General features: G+C 41.7%; 1 protein-coding gene across 1 annotated transcript in view; it reads left to right on the top strand.

Annotated features, from left to right (window-relative positions):
• Positions 1–17510, top strand: part of NME7 (NME/NM23 family member 7) — a 94861-nt gene that overhangs the window by 66850 nt on the left and 10501 nt on the right. The window contains exon 11 of the mRNA XM_055712678.1: positions 10397–10504. Within this exon, the coding sequence (XP_055568653.1) occupies positions 10397–10504 (108 nt within the window). The remainder of the gene's footprint in view (positions 1–10396; positions 10505–17510) is intronic.

A 17510-nucleotide genomic window follows, 5' to 3' on the forward strand; every position in this document is an offset into this window, starting at 1 on the left:
ATAAATTTGTCTATTCAGCCTTGAGGAGGTGGGGTTTTTCAGATTGTGCAGGGTTTTGGTTATAACTGTCCATGTGCAGGTCTTGGTTTGCAGAATGAATGTCTCCGTATCCTGTTTGTATTCCATCTTCCTGTTTAGGTTCTCTTCAAGCTTTGGATATATGCCATGTTTTAAAGAATGGTGTTACACATTTCCTATCTTACATAGATGGATCATATTTTATTTAAAAAGTGACCACACAAAGTTTTAAAAATGCTTGCTTGCCTAGTTTCCTTTAGCATTTGCTTAGTTTGTTTTTAAAATAGTGCTAGCTAATGCATTTCAAAATACCATATCTTTATTGTTTCTCTCCTTACATATCTTGGATGGATAAAGGAGAAAATTTTGTTTCTCACTACTGTAGAAAGAGAGGTAGGCTTCTAACATATTAGCTGATCGTATGATACCAGCCTGGTATAGATAAATACACAACGTAATTTTACATGGGTAGGGTGATCAAAGGTGATCTGCAGGGTTCTCTCTAGGGCTTGTTTCTCCCAGCTACACTGAATTAAAATGCAAGTTACTTGCCTGTGGGAGGGTTTTAATACTTTTTTAAAATAAAAGCATTCTTCCCCCTTGTGAAAATGCAGTCCTGGTCCGTAAAACACGGAGCTGGTCATCAGAATTCCTAGGTTGTAGTCTCCTCCTGCAGTCAGTCTACCTTCCTTGGTGATAGCATTTCTTTTTATTTTGTTGGGCTTTTTTTTTTTCCCTGCTTCCTTCTTTGGACTGTTCTGTTATGGTTCTGCTGTAGCTGCTGAGGTTTCTGAGAACAGATTCATTAATAAATTCAGTCCATAAAGGCACAAGGTAAGAGCCTTTTAGAGAACATTATGGTTCTGAGTTAATTTCAGTCTATGTGGTTGTTTTCTTTGCTTTCCTTGTGTTCTGTTTGCTTACAGCAGACAGCAAATTGCTCTTGTGCATCAGACAGCAATGTTATTGAATGTATAAAAGTGAATCCCTGAAAAGAAGCATTCAGCAAAAAGCAAATTCTCTATAGCCTCAGTCCTTCCTTGGAAAAAGGGAGCAGTGTTTCCAGGAGATAGGGGAAGTGCTGAGGTCACTCTGTCTGGGAAAGAAAATGGTACTGTTACTGCAGTAAACAACTATTTTCTCCTTCTCCAGTTTCTCAGCATCTTGGTCACAGTGACCTTGTGTGTTTGCAGAATCTTTGATTTGAATAGATTAAAAGCATTTGCTTACATGCCTGACTTGGGTTTTTTGTTGTTCATAGGTAGCCTTGTCCTTCACTTGAATTCATCCTGACTTCTGGTTGGAACATAGTAGTTTTGTAGAGCTGTTACATGCACTTCAGGTTATGAAGAAATGCAAATGATAGCTCAGTAAATAATATTAAGAAAATAATAAGCCAAAGTAGAACTTCATAGAGCAGACTGCAAGGGCTTTTTCTAGAGTGCTGTAGAAGGTAGTTAGCAAGAGTCAGCACACAAAGGTGCTTGTTGAAAATGTGCAATAGAAGAAATTATAAATGTGTAGAAGGGCAGTAGAGCACTTACTTTTCCATATAACCATGATGATGTGATCTTGAGTATCCTGAAGTTGACTGTAGCTGTCCCAAAAGGTTTCATGTCTTTCAGCTGGCAGCTTATGAATAGTCAATGCTTAGATGTGCATGACTTTTTTTTTTTTTTTTTTTTCTTATCCTAGAGGACTGCTTATTTGGGCTCTGCTTGCTTAATAAATTGGTGGCAGAGCTAATAATAACCAAACAGAAAAGGAGCTGCAGATCACAGTGTATCTTATGTACTTTGATGATAAATTGGTACACAAAAGAGATTGATCTGAGGGGAACTGATTGCTGCTGGAAGGATATCTATCAGTTTCTCAGAGGGGTTTCTTTTATGAGGGATCCATTGGCTTTCTAGGTGGCATAGGTGGTATTCTTGTACTGTACATTGCGACAGGGTGTTTATGGACTGAAATTCCTGAGGTGCTTTGCATGACATTGTGGTAATGCAAGAAATAGATGCTATGGCCAGAGCATATCTGCAGTTATTTTCTGCTTGAGCTACATTATTGAAGGCTTTAAAGTAGGTGAAAACAAATTCCATGGCCTTAAACCGTCCCTTCTGTAGCCAAAAGGAAGTAAGTAGTCTGGTTCTGCATTTCTGAGGATGATAGGTATTATTATTGTTATTAAAATTCTCCTCTCTGCAATTGCTGGCAGCCATGAGAACAGCTGCAGTAATAGTCTTTATTCTATACTACTGGTCTCATTGTTTGTGAACACTATTAACTAAACAAAGGCATTTAAAAAACTGGATATAAAATTACTTATTCAAATGCTGAGAACCTGCTGAATAATTTGGGGTGCTGCTTGCTGGTCTGTTTGGTTTCAGCTGACATTCTCTGTTCTACTGCAGGGCCACCTGAGCAGAATTTTTAGCAGCTTCTTTTGCTGATAGACTGCATCCAATGTGCTCTTGGGACTTCCCTTGGATAATCTTGCTAAGAAATTTTCCCTTCCTCTGTGTTCCTTGACTTCCCAGATCAAGGGACTAGAACAAGGTCAAGGTGGAAGATGAGTGAACAGCAGTTCTTCATGTTCCCGTGGCAGCCCTCAGGTTCCCATAGGTGACCTGGCATGGCCTGAGTTTTGCAGACTGTGGCTTATCATCAGAGTGCTACACAGGAATTAAAGCAGCATTAAATCAGAGAGAGAGAATAGCTGAGGAACCAGTCTGGGATTCAAAAAATCTGAGCTGAAAGTTAAGACATAGAACTTGTGATCCTTGTGAAATGTATATTTCTTTGGGCCCCTGGGAAATTACTGTGTCCCTGTCTTGGTTTCCCACTCCAAAAAGGGGGTCCATTCTGCCTCCTGTTTTCTGTTCTTTGTGTCTCTTCATGTAAGAACCATCTATTAGTATGTATAAGAACACTGACTAGTACAGCTAGTCATGAACGCAGCAGCGGCTTTTAAAAAACAGTTGTAACACAGATAATGAGCAATTCCTTCCATCAGAACCGGGCTGTTCACAACCGTGTGGGAAGAGATGGCAGCACTGCTGCTTCCAAGGAAAAGCTTGCTGATGGATTGGAGAGGCTTGAGGGCACAGAGTGGAAGGGAAAGCTCTCTCCCATGCTAAGCCCCAAATGGGAAGGATCTCTGGGGTTTGCAGCAGACTTGTGAGTTTTGTCTTTCAGTCCATCTGTGTCTTCTGTTGAAGTGGATGGTCTAAATTTGATCAAGCCAGGGAAGTCTCAGTAGAATTTTGAAGCAGTTTTTTCTGCTTTGCAAAGTGTAAAGCTCAGATATCTGAACTGCTTTTGCAAATGTAAAATTCTATCTCGAAAATATCAGAGGAAAAGATGATTTATAATTATTCTTGTTCTTCCAGGGGAAAACTCAGCCAAGATATCTGCAGACTAAAAATAATGTCTTGCAACTTCATAGTGACTTTCACTGGCGGCTCTCCAGATATTTTGCTAACATGAATTAATGAAATCCCAAAATATCCCTTACAGCCTAGTATTTTTTTATCTTTGTTCTACAGGTCAATTAATTAATGGATGAAATTCTGGATGCCTTGAAGGCACTGGAAAAGCATCAGTAGGATCAGTATTTCACCTTTAAATCTTAAAGTAAAGCAACTAATAATAAAATTTACAGTTACACTGTGCTTTCTGATGTCTTGTGGGGTTAGTTGCTTTTCAGTTGTTAAATCTCGCTTTTTCTAACTTGTCAAGTAACGTAAATATCTCTTATTGCACCCAGATAATACAAGGTAGCTAGATATTTTATCTTTATTCCTATTTTGCGACCAACTTACATTTGGTATGTCAGTTATCCTCAAGGCTTCACCATCCAATCTCGTTTACACTTAACTCAGAAGTGTGGCTGCTTGCTCTTCTCTAAATTCAGCCCATTGGCAATGGCAGATAGGCACACAAATACGCCAGTAAATAAATTTCTAAGCAGGGCAGTTATCATTAGAACTGCTTAAGCATCAACCAGAAGTGCCAAGACCAGTGAAAATGCTATCTCAGGCTGGCAAATGTGCCACGTTTGCTGCCCACAGCAGAGAATCTGCAGAGAGTTGGTGCAGCACCTTTGGGCTGCCAGAGAGGAGGAGTGGTAGGGGACGCGTGGGAGTGAAGCAGAGAGAATCAAAGTGCCTCAGGGGATGGAAGGTGAGAAGGAGACAGTGTAACAACTTCTACTGACTTGTGAGCTTCCGAAAAACTGCCAACACTGGAGTATGGAAGATAATTTTAGGTCCGTTAACAAAACTTCCAAAAGATACAGGGCTTCAGACTAGTAGTTCAGAGGTAGGCTGACTTTAAAATAAACAGAAAAGCAGATGAATTATATATATATATATATATATATATATATATATATATTTTTTTTTTTTTACTCAGACCAGAGTAGATTTTTGTAGCAAAATAAACTCTGGTTTGATTACTTGCTGCTACTGTTGTAGAACTATTTGATTTTTGGAAGGAGGTGAGCATCAGATGCACTTTTTACAGCCTTGTAATTGAAAATCTGGCTGCTGTTGCCTGGAACAGGTAATCTGATTTGCTGAACAAACCTTCACAGCCACACCGTTTCAAGTACATAACTACATGCATACAGATTTGGGTCAGTTAAAGACGTGAGAAACTTGTCGGAGTGGCCAGTAAGTGATTGGAGGCATAAGTATTTTCCTATTAGTCAGGAGAAGACAACCTGGACAATTAGGTCAAAATGCACAGTGCTCAGGGAACAGATTAGGCTAAATATTATAAAGACTTTCAATGCAACCTTTCCAGAGTCTTGAGAACCTGTGTATCAGTTTGTTTTGTGATAAAGATTAAAAGATCAGGGGTGGGGTGTGTGTGTGTGTGTGTGCATTTGGAGGAGGTTGTTTCAGTTTGATTATTTTTTTGTGATATGTGGAAAGTACCAAAGACCTTCTGATAACACTGACTCCCTTGGAAGTGCGTGTAAGGCCATTGATACTGACTCCATATTTGTACATGACGTTGCTGCAGCTCTTGCGGCATGTGAAGAAAGAAAAAATGTGTCACTCTGTCAACAAGAGACTTCTGTTCTGGATTAGTTTGTAAAATGTAAGGTGAAGGAAACGTATTGCATTTTCTTTAACATTGACCTGGTTTTGTATTTAGAAACTTTCTGAAGTACCTTTCAGCAGGCGGGCCCCAAGTTTCAGGGCAAAATGTGCTTTTCCTCAGTTGAAGACTTTACAGTGGCAACAGCACCATCTTATGTAGATTCTTCTCTCTGTAATATAGACAGAAGGCTTAGTGCTGCATTTAGGGATGATTAAATGGACCCCGAATTGGTGCAGGAGTAGAAAATTGTTGTGTTCTGCAGCAGCAGATGTTGAGTGCAGGGTGGCTCATCACCTGAAACTGGGGAACATAAAACAGGTTAGAGCTGAGGTAACTAGTGGGGAAGCACACACATCAAAATCAGTTGGCTAGAGCCTGGAAGGAGTGTGGGCTGCAAAGAAAACATGCAAGGTAAGTTGAAGCAAGCTAGCCCTTGTGGTATCATGCACAAGATCATCTGTGACCACAGATTTCATTTTGATAGTTAAGCCTTTGGATGGGAACTTTTGTGACGGACATATCAGACTGATCAACTGAGGTTGTTCCCACAGTGACAATAATGTTAAGGTGTTTCTTAGCCTGAATAAGTGTTACAGGAGATGCTTGTCTAGTATTGTGTTCTGCATGACAGAGACTGCTGCTTTTATCAGTTTACCTCTTGCTGACGGCTTGTGTAAAAATGAGCATTTTGTACAGCTTCCTGCTGCAGCCAGCAGTAGGTGATGTAACTGGTGCTAAAAACCTCTGAAAATAAGAGCCAACTGAAGAGCTGTGGTAATCCTTGCATAGCTGTTGTACTGCAAAAGTCTTCGTTTTTTCCCTTGAAATGGCTTATCACCCTCCAGTCACTGCAGAGGAAGTTCAGGTGCCTCTCTTGGATGAAGCAGCTTTCTGACGGCTAAAGTTCAGCCAGACAAACACCACAGTGAGTGGTGGAATTTACATTATTTTGTTTGTTCACAGTTGTTGTGTGTTCTCTTCTCTTGACAAGGGCACAGCTGGTTCTTAAAAGGAGAAATATACTTGCTTGTTTGCCTGGGGCTGGCTACTGCCTTCTGGATCAGTTGGCACCTTCAAGGGGAGAGAGGGACCATCTCTTTCATGGCAGCAGTGGAACACAGAGAACTGCAGAAGAAAAAAGCTTTGTGAGTGCAGGATGGGGAAAGCAGAGTTGAGGAGTCCAAGTCAACATAAAACCTTCAGAATGACTGGTGAATGAGGAATGCCAAGAAGAGCAAGGAGCAGAGGTGCAGTCAGGGCTTGGATAGAGAAGGAAAACAAGGTGTTTTACTGGGGGCTTAGAGGCGACTGTGCAGTTTGTTGCAGTCTAAGAAGTCCTCTGCTGCTGGCCTGAAAGCAAACCTAAAAGAATGAAGCTGCCCTGGGAACACACTGTGGGTAGGAGAGGGCTTGATCACAAACTCTCTTAATTTTTATTCTGCTTCACTCAAGAGGACCAGTAATGAATTTTCAAGGTTTCCTTGTTCTAGTTCTAGCCCAAGTTCCTTTGTGTGGTTTTGGTCCATTCAGAGTTTGTGCTGTTTCCCACTGAGGAGGGAGGGAATGGTGTCTGCATGGAGTCAGGGGTCGCCTCTTCGGCTTTTCCTTGAATACTGTTTAAACAGCTACAAAGCATGCAGAAATATTTAAAGGCAGTCGCATTTGGGCCTTTCTAGATACCCAATTAAGTATTATGGGCAGATGCTTTAAAAAAAATGGCCAAATTTTCTTGAAATCTGTGGTTTTGGCTAGAATATATGTTACTGTTCTATATGACTTCGCGTCCAGCCCATGAGAAAACAGCCATTTGAAGGAAAAGCAGTTAATGAGCTTTGCTCATGTTTATGATTTTTCAGTCTGATTTTGACATATTACTGGAATTGGTGATATTTTTGTTTCCTTTAACTTGTGTAGAACTAGAAAGACTTTAGAATGTGCTAAGTTCTTCATACAAGTACTGCACTGGGCACAGTTATATGATAGAAACATGAAATATATGCGTCTCTATCTTGTGTAGGATAAGGATCTTCAAAGGGCTGGCTGGTAGATCAAAGCCTCTACAATGCAATCAAATAGCCTGCTGAATAAGACCACAGAGGATGAAGCCTTTGGTGCAGCCACCCTGGTTTGTTTTGCTGCAGACAGGGTACTCTGCACGCAAGGTGTGAGTTTGTGGCATCCTCATTCTCACACACACATGAAGTCACAGGGCACGCATGTTACTGTCTTCTCATGCACATGGTAGAGCTGTAGCTGCTCTTAACTCCTCCATCATCCCACTCTCAACTCCTTTGAAAACTTAGGAAAAAGAGGTTTCAGAGGGGATGGAGGAGTATGGGGGAACCAACCCAAACCTCACTGTTTTCCCTGTTGCTGCAGATGAGGCCTTTATAAATAAAATGCTTGGCAAGCTTGTCATCATGCAGAAGCGTGTAGATTAGTAAGTGCTATGAGGAGTAAGTTCTGTAAGGAGCTCTCTTGCTCCTTCCCTGAAGCTTTCCCAAGATTTCTAGCAATACATACACCAGGACACTTATGTATGAGGGTTCCTCAGTGGTGTAGTTAGAAAGCAATGGAGTAGTAAAACTTCAGAATTTACCATTATTGTCCTTTTTTGGCTACGTAAATATAAGCAGGGACTGCTTTACCTGTCATCCTGTTTGTAAACTGATGGCAAGAAAGGCTTATTAATCGGGCGCTAACAATGTAAAGTGCTGGAGAACCTGTCTTTGTCTGTTTTTGATCTAATGCAATCCCAGGCAGAACAGAACGAGTCCCTTTTTGTGCAAAATGGCTGATGAGTTTCGGGAAGGCCGGAGAATGGATAGCAACCTGCCTTGAAGAATTGAAGGGAGACCATGTACTGCAACAGTAGCAGCTATTGCCAGTGTTAGAGAGAGCGAGTCCGAGAGAGGAAACATGAGGTCTTCTGTTATGAAGCTGTGAAGTGCAAATGAGAGCTTAGGACAAATGGTAAAGTCAGGAAGTCATAGCTGCTTTTACAGAAAGAAAGGGGGGGAGGAGGGAGAAAAAAGAAAAAAAAAAGTGGGTTTGGTGAGGAAGGTGGGTCAAGGTAGAAGTTTCATAAGCAGCAGCAGTTTTGGACCTGTTGGAGGATGGGACAGATTGAGCAAAAGAGTTTGATGAATAGGAAATGGTGTATGAAATACCAAGATTTAGCCTTTTAGATCTGAACTGTTTCTTGCTAAACTGTTTCCAAAGGTTTCATAGCCACAGTAATTCTTTCTAATATGCCTCAAGTTTCCTTGAAATAATTGAAAGCCTAGTGCTATTGCCGGCTTCCTGACAGCTAATTGTTACTGGAATCAATGGTTGTTCCAAGAAAGGCTTGATTAAAGTGTCACATAGCTATAGTTAAATGGCATGTGACCTTTGTTTCTCCAGCAGACTTCCTTATCACAAACTTTTAATGAGGACCATGCAGAGGAGTTGGGGTTTTTTTCTCCTTGGGTTTTTTTGGTTTTTTTTTAAAGTGAAACCCTTGAACTTTCCTCTGAAGCAAAATCAGTTTGATGTTGAGTGTATCTTATTCAAATATCCTTGACATCCATATCCAAAGATCCTGTATAACCTGTGACGTACACACAGCAACAATGGGGAACTGGAATTTCTCATAGCATGTTTTGTGTTAGGCACACTCCAAGTATTAAAGCAGTTTGTCTTCCAGGTAGGTAACAGATCAAGGTTACTAGGTAACAGATCACCATAATTGTTAATTGTTATTACAGGAAAATATCTAGGACTTGCTAGGCTAAGAGAAGACCTTACTCTTGAAGTCCAATTGTCTTTGTTTAGTAATGAGACATGACAAGTGGGTGAAGCTGGAAAGTGGGTACAGGGGTTGTCGGGTAATGCTCTTGTGACGTGCTTTGGGACTAGCTTAATGCACTCACTACCATCCCAGAAGAGAGTGTGCATTATGCGGGTGGTTCTCATCTGTACCTGTACAAAGTTTTCCAGGTCAGCCGAGACCCACTACTGAAGTCACTATGAACCCATTTGACACTGGAAGTTAAGAAATGCTTGGATGATCCAGTCTGGTGACTTGGCTGTGAGGTCAGCAACCTCCAGCTGTGACACTGAAACAAACACCTGGGAGTGGCGCAGCAACACTGCACTGGCCACATCCAAAGTGATTACACCCGAATGGCCTACCAGGGGCCAAGGTAGGCTCTGTTGGCAAGGAAGAACGCTTTTTTATGTTCAGTAGCTGTAGCGTGAGCTTGTCATCAGCCTGTCCCCTCACTGGCAGCAGTCAAGTGCACAGGAGGCACTCAAACAAAAATGTCCAAAGGGTTTTAAGGAGGGAAAACTGAGTTAATGCCATCACCCCTGAATTTTAAAGGGAGACACACTGTGCATGAGGTAGGCTTGGAGAAGAGCTCCAGGGCATTGGGAAAAGAGGCCAAAAAGGTGTAGCCCAGTTGGCATAGGAAAGGAGTTAAAAGACAGCACTGCAAGGTGATAGCGCAGAGAAGTACAGCAGGGCTGAATTATGCCTTGAAAGAAGAGCATGGTGGACGGGAGAGCCAGTGAGGGCGGTCTCTGCAGTATAAGACAGGAGATATACCATAGTAAAGAGGTAAGGGAGGAATGTTATTTCAGAACCTGAGTGGTATCTGCTGTAGTAAGAGAAACACTGTGAGGTCAAGGAGGCATTTGGCATTGTCGATGAAGAAGGGTATTGAAATATCAGCTTCAGAGAAAGATGCAGAGAGAGTCTGGATCGATCCTCAGAGGAAGCCAGATGTTGGCACTAGCTGTGGTTTCAGAGAAGCACCACTGAGAAGACCAAGAGGCTGTTTCGTGAGGGGGTTCACAAACGGCAGGTTCTGAGGCAGATAGTTCAGTGTTAAGAGAGCCAGTCTGCAAGGTGATGCGCTTGTGTCTGCTCACTAAGGACAGCAGAATCTGTGCTTGAGAGCTGCAAGGGTGTTAACATGATCTAATTGCGTTGGTACAAATGCTAGGAAGGCGTGTGTGTAATATGAAGGATCCTGTATTTCACCCAAGGTGGCTTGATTGGCCCAATTTCAAGCAGTTAGTTTTCACGGTCTCAGTCATGGTTTTTCAGCAGTTGTGTATGCGTGTAGTGCAAGCTGGAATTTCCCTCTTTGTTTTCTTTTATAGTGTACTACACATATTTTAATAGCACAGTAGTGTTTTACTTTATAAGATTCTATTGCATCCACCATATAAAGGAACAGTGTGGTTCACAAAGGTCTTCTGGTTTTCTTGTGTTCAATAGGAAATAGCTCGTCATCTCCGACCTGGAACTCTGCGTGCTGTCTTTGGGAAGAACAAGATTCAGAATGCTGTCCACTGCACAGACCTACCTGAAGACGGACTTTTGGAGGTAAGACCTGCTAGACAAACATGTGATTTTATATCATAGGATGTTTTACAGTGAAAAGCTATACTTGACACTGCTTTAAGCTGTTGAAGTGTTTTATATGTGGAGCAGCTGTGTTGGAGACACAAAACAAAAGCAAAGAGTTTATTAAGGGCATTTAACTCTGTTAATTCTGATACTGTAAAAAATTCATCCACACAGTTTTCTTGAGTGAATATAGTACTGTGAAGTATTTAGTGAAATGGAAGTCAAGAGTCTTCCCTTTGGCTGAATATGTCCTTGTGACTGGGTATCAGGATCTAACAGTGCTTCTGCAGGGACACCTTCTTAGCCCTTTCCTGAATGACCACCGTGATTCCTGATCTGGATTGTCTCTACAGTGAGCTTGTGTGGGGCTTGGAATACTACAGGCACTAGGGATTTAAATTCTCCAGATAGGTTCCGGGTTTATTTCTAGACAGTCATAATTATGCACATCAGTTGGTATTTCCTGTGTTTTATATTAACTTACTAATTATTATCTGATTTTGGCTTTGTATGCTTTCATTAAAGTCCAATAAAATGGGAAAATGTTAAATTAAGGGAGTTTATGAAGACAGAAGTACTTACTATGGAAGCCAGAACAAGCTCACTCGCTTGATTCCGTGCCTCAAAACAAGGGGTTTGAAGCAGTGTGTGTAAAGGTATCTTGGATGGATCTCTGCATCAATGCATATGTTTTTCCAGCACACGCATGGCTTCTGTTTTACTGTCTACGTGTATTTGTGAGTGTTTTGCTGTTAGACTGTTGCAGAATGATGGAGCAGCAATTTTGGATAATTTTACACTGCAAAAATGGTGTTTTCATTGAGGGGAGAAGAGCAGCTAGCTAACTGTGTCGCTAGCTAACTGTGTCACCAGCTCCCTTCGTGAAATAAAATCAGATCTGTGGGTTAATGCTTTTTGCCAGAAAATTGCGTCTAATTTAAGAAATGAACTAGAGAAATTCAGCACTGAGAATGGCAGTATTAACAAAGTTGCAGCTTTTTAGACCATTTCCAAGCCGTCATTGAAAGTTCACAACTTCTAGTTTCTGTCCAAAGTGACTAGATTTAAACAAGCTAACAGGTATTTGCCACTACATGCCTAAAATCCTTCAGTCTCCTGGTTTCAGCTGGGGTAGAGGTAATTTTCTTCCTAGTAGCTGGTACAATGCTGTGTTTTGGGTTTAGTATGAGAATAATGTTGGTAACACACTGATGTCTTTAGCTGTTGCTAGGGAATGTTTACACTCAGTCAAGGACTTTTCAGTTTCTCAGGCCCTGCCAGCGAGAAGGCTGGAGGGGCACGGGGAATTGGGAGGGGACCCAGCCAGGACAGCTGACCCAAACTGGCCAAAGGGATATTCCACAGCATAGAGCATCACACTCAGTATATAAACTGGGGGGAGCTGGCTGGGTCGGGGCCTGGAAGATCGCTGTTCAGGGACGAAGTGGACATTGGTCAGCAGGTGGTGAGCAGCTGTATTGTGCATCACTTGGGGTTTAGGGTTTTTTGAGTTTTATTTCTCTTTCTCTTTTTGTTATCTCCCTTTTTATTATTATTACTAGTAGCAGATTTTGCTTTATTTCAATTATTAAACTGTTCTTATCTCAGCCCATGGGTTTTACATTTTTCCGATTCTCCTCCTCCTCCCACCAGGGCAGGGGGAGTGAGCAAGCAGCTGCGTGGTGCTTAGTTGCCAGCTGGGGTTGAGCCATGGCACGCAGTCATGGTTTTCAATGGCAGCAGACAAAAAGGCATAACCTGCAAGGGAAAAATGAGTGTCCCACCAACCCTCACAGACCATTTTAGTACTTAAGCAGAATTCTGTCTCTCTCTTGTGTCCACAGTCTGTCTCCTTTATACTAGTGCAAAGCAGGTATAACTCCATATTGCTGGTTGTTTAAATTGAGCTACTATAAGCGAGGTAGATAGGACAAAGTAGTTTAATTGCTTCTCCAAAACAACAGTTGAGGCTGGAGTTCTTTCTCAAGGTCTCTACTACATGTGTTTGTCCTTTGAATCCCACAGCTGAATCATAAGCTAAGTTCTTGATCTAGTATTACTGAGCACACACTTTGCAGTTCCCATTGCAGGCTGGTCATCTTAATGCAAATTTTAACAGTCATTTATTGATTGTATTTTTTTAGGAGAGGGGTCTAAAATCATATTTACTGTAGACATAATTGTACACAGAACATGGCTTTTCATCTGTGTGTAGCTTCTTCTGTAACAATCCAGGTTAAGCCAGCAGTTGTAAAGGACATCAGTCAATGTTCTTTAATGAGCAAATAAAGCCGTGAATGTTTCATTCTGATTGTTTGGCAAATAAACATTATTATGTAAACTGTAGAAACCTTTTTACTGCTAACACTTTAATTCTTGGACTATCTTTACATCTGTGTTCTGCAAGAAATGTAGTTTCCTGAAAACTTAGGTAAGCAAAATAAAAAATAACCTCTGGATTTGCTTAAGTGCAAGGGCTTGTTGCATCTAATGGAAGAGAAATGATACCGTATACACAGAGATCATCCTTGGGAAGGACTTTTTCCTCAGTGAGGTTTTCTCAGAGAGGGGCTCAAATCCACAGAGGTCACATTTGCTGGCAAGCAGAAACCAGACCCTTCTGCCCCTCAGCCCTAGTAACTCTACAGTGCAACACGTGCTGGGCTAGAGCAGGATGGGTGTGTGGCATGCAAGGCAGCCGTAGAAAAGAACGGAGCCAGACTAACATTTTTAAGAAGTATGCTGTTCAATAAATGGTAGTGAATGTTTTCAGTCTTCAGTGGGTAACTGAATATTTTTATGTAATGAGTTTAACAGAGCAATTGTACTCAGCCTCGGGCAGGTGAATTCAGAGATAGGTAAGGCACTTGTCATTGAGGAGAGTGATTTTGGCTATGTTGTATCAGTGGAACTTGTTTCTTTCGATATGGAGCTAGCGTATGTTCGTTATGTCCGTGTTCTGGTAGGAGATGCTGCTGGTGCTATAAAAGTTACACAGTATTGTAGGACAACTGATTAGTAGAGGAGGAGTATGGAGTAAATTTCAGAGACAAATCTGACCTACTAGATTTATACTACAAAGGTTGATGGACCCTTTTTAAAACCCCCAAGAAAATTAATTTATCCCGAGCAGTCTCTTTCCTTTCTTCAGGTGGCATTGGTTTTTGTACAGTGTTAGCACTCTGCTGCACTTACTACCCAGTATAGCTCCAAACCCCAGCCTATATGCAAATTCTTTCACTACTGTTTTACCGATGAAGGGTAAGTTTGGCAATCTGAATTCAGGATTCAGAGCTAGGAACTCCAGAGTTTCATCTGTAATTCTGGTGCTGATTTTATCTGAGCTTGGCTAAGCCATTTTTCAAATTTTGGCATGAAAATGTTTGGCTCTGAAATTCTATATGAAGATGTTCTGATTTATATTTCTCTTCTCCAAAAGAAAATGCTAAATGCAACAAATATTAGAAAGCAAATTGCAGAATCGTTATTACAAATAATGACACAAAATTTCTAACACTTTTTTTTCCCCCCAATTCTTACTACATATATGTCGGTGGGGATTTTGGAGGGATGGATTGGTTGGTTGGTTTTGGTGTTTTGAAGGGGTATGTGTGTTTGGTTGGTTGGTTTTGGTTTTAGGTTGTTTTTTGTTGTTGGTGGTGGTGGTTTGGTTTTTGTGTTTTGGTGTTTTGTTTTTTTTTTTTTTCCAGGAAAGGAAATAGCTTATTTACTCTTCTGAAACCCAGTAAGCTTTCTTGGAGAAAGGATGCTGTCATTTAAGCTTTCCAAAACTCTTGGTGAACCAGAGAGGTGATCCTCAGGGAACCGTTACAGCCCAAAAGCAGGCAGAGCCAGTCTGATACACCGTGAATAAAGATGTTTACTGCCTTTGTTTCAGAGCTACTGTACAACCTTGACCATGTTTGATGGCTGAATCATCCTTTTCCAGAGGTTCCCATTTCCAGTGCAGCCTCTCCCTAGAGGTCTAAGGGATGCAGAGTAGAAGTCCTAGTATCTCTGCTCTTGCACTGAGCCCAGTGGGTTTGTACAAAGAATGCCTTAGCTGTGTCTGTTGGCTGGCATCTGGAGTACTTATGCTGTTAATGCTACAGCAGCTTATTAGAGGTCCCTGCCACAATCCTGATGCTGTTGTGGCCGCACGTTCTGTGTGCACATCTGCAGGCTCAGCAGTGCCCGAAGGAGCTTGAAGGCAAGATGGTCAAAGGGGCTGCTGCTGTTGTCACTTTTTGGATAGGAAGCTGAATAGGCTGGTCTGTGTGTTAATTGGGCTTGTGACTTTTGAACTTCCAGAACCAAATGGAGAGGGAAAGGGGAGGTACCTGGTTGATCTGCTATCCTATCACAGGCCTTAAATGCACAATATTTATGGGAGCACAATACAGATGTGTTCCTGTGTAGAAAGGAACACCTGTACTTTTCTGAGGACTTAGGTATCCTTAGTGCCAGATACTGCTTATGTTGAGATTTCTTCACCCTTCTCTGTGTTTTTCATCACTCGCAGCTTAAGATTTAATTGAAATTGGAAAAGTGTTTGCAATGGCAGCTGCTGTCTTGTTTTTCCACAAATGGAGGCTTCTTAGAAGAGATGAGATAGGTAATTGAGGGCTAGATCAAGTGCTTGCTGAAGTTAATAGCCAAACTCTAGGTGACTTTGGTGGTTCGTACTTACTTGACAGCCACTAGGAAGGACAAAGTAGTGACCTCCTGAAAATCATGACCAAGGAGTACTTGGGGGAAAAAGAGAGAGAACAACATTTTCTCAGGAACAGCAAGGACTAATTAACTAAGTAAGGGTAAGCTTGTGCACCTAGTTTTAGAACACTGTATTTAATTAATACAGTACAGCCGTTTTTCAGTGGTTTTTTTAGACCTCTTTTCCATGGTCCTGGGAAAAGGAAAGTTCACTTTTAATCTTAAAAATGCCTCAAACAAACAAACAAACAAACAAACTAGCTGCAAAAGCAAATACTAGCACTTGCTCCCACCAGTTTGACCCTTAACTCCTGTCTTTGTTCTACAAACTACTTCATGTTTTAGGCAGTGACTAAAGCGTACCAGAATTAATGATTAACTCACTTTGGCTCAAGAGAGGAGGGGAGGTGCAACTGAGCCTAAAACGCAACTGGTCACAATGGAGAAACCAGTGTATTTTCAGTTGTAAAGCTGTAACTGCTGCTTTTGTTCCTAGTTTAGTGGTACAAGAGGAGGGTAAATATTGTCCTGAAGCCTCTTGGATGAGCTCTTTTACTTACTGGGTCAGGCAGTTATTTATTCACTTTGTAGACTTGCGTGTCCTTGTATCAGTACAAAATGTATTTTCACAAGTGACAATGGATAGACATCAAGAGTTCAGAACAGTCTGCTTTCTCAGCCTTGTCATCAGTTTCCGATTTTAATGGAATGGGGAGAGGAAAGAAAGGAGGAAGTAGAGAAGGGAGTCTGATAGTGATGGAGTATTTATGAGATGATTGGGTTTAATGAGTGAAGGCTAAACCAGCAATTTCGAAGTTTTTCTGATCAGCTGCTGTTGTGTATGATATTCATTCAGAGCAGGGGTTTGCATTTGTTTCCCACATCCAAAGCAGATACTGCTCTACCTCTCGACAGTTTTTTTCTGTTTCATATAAAGTAGGTACTATTTGGAGAAAGCAAACAATTACAGTACTCACCTGCATTCACATTCCTTCTGAGTCGGGTAGAGCAAGGACTAGAAAGTACATGTGTTACATGCCAAGTAAGTGCTGTATTTAACAGACTAGAGACAGTTCTGCATTTTTGTCTTTCATGTACATGTGGTGAAAGATGATTCTGTTTCTCAATTCACTGTCTTTGACCTGAGGAACATTTCTGATAAGTATCTTCTTGAAATAGAATCTTGCAAACCATTGGATCTGATGAATCATCACTCTAGACATGTTTCCTTGTAATTAGTCATTCCTGGACTAGTTTTAATTGAAGTACTTGATACAAGGTGTTGTGGCTACCAAACTCATGGTTTACGTGCCTCCTTAAAGAAGTGAAGGCAAATAAAAGTCAGCGAAGGCCTTGTTCACATCACTGGAAGTACAGTGAGTAAAACTTTCCACAGGAGGTGGTGCTGTACGCACACCTTAGTTCCGTGGTTCTCAAGTGGCTGAGTACCTTTCAGATTATGCAGGAATCTGCATAATCTGCAACCATTAAAGAAATGGTAGCCCAGACCTGTGGTTATAACAAAACCAGTATTTCTGGGTTTTGGAACACTTTGCCTGTAAATTGTTGCTCATACTGTGCAGTTCAAGGTTGGGTGGGTTTTTTTGGTGAGCAGTTCTGAAAGGGCATTTGTACTGCAGCAAAACACTCTGGGGATGATATAGACTGCACGCATCTGGGGTAACCTGAAAGCCTCCCCACTGAGGCGCAGCCGCACCAGCTTTATGTTCCTATGCCATGGTGTTTGGGCAATCAGTCAGTCTCATGGAGTGTCTTTGCATAATTAAAAAATACTTAATAGTCATAAATGTATGTGTGTGCGTGTACTTGCACGTGGAGGGCGAGGATGCTGCCCTCAGTAAGATATGCGTGGAAAAGGATTTACTGTGGGGTGGGTAAAGTTTGAGTCCTGGGTGAAATAACCTTCTCCCTGTTGCTGAGGCAGATGCTGTTGTTAGGTGACTAATTCTTCTTTCCAGTGGACAGTAGCGTGGCAATTGCTGCGGGAGTGTGCTTACACCTGTCTTTGCGTGTCTGGTGGGCTTTGTGTGAAACTGTGCATAGGGGTGGGCTCTTAAGCCAGTTTTCAGGGGAGCGGAGGATGTGCCAACTGCCACCTTAGTCTTGTGTCCCCATGGGCACTTTTTCCACTGACTCCTCGGCATGCAGCGTGCGTGTGTGCCTCCGCATGGCTGCGGGGTGCCGTCAGGCTCTGCCTTGGGCATCGGGGCTGTGGAGGGAGATGTGTCAGTTTTCAGCGTTGCGGGCA

Source organism: Falco cherrug, chromosome 5, assembly GCF_023634085.1.
Source record: "Falco cherrug isolate bFalChe1 chromosome 5, bFalChe1.pri, whole genome shotgun sequence".
Lineage (NCBI taxonomy): Eukaryota > Metazoa > Chordata > Aves > Falconiformes > Falconidae > Falco > Falco cherrug.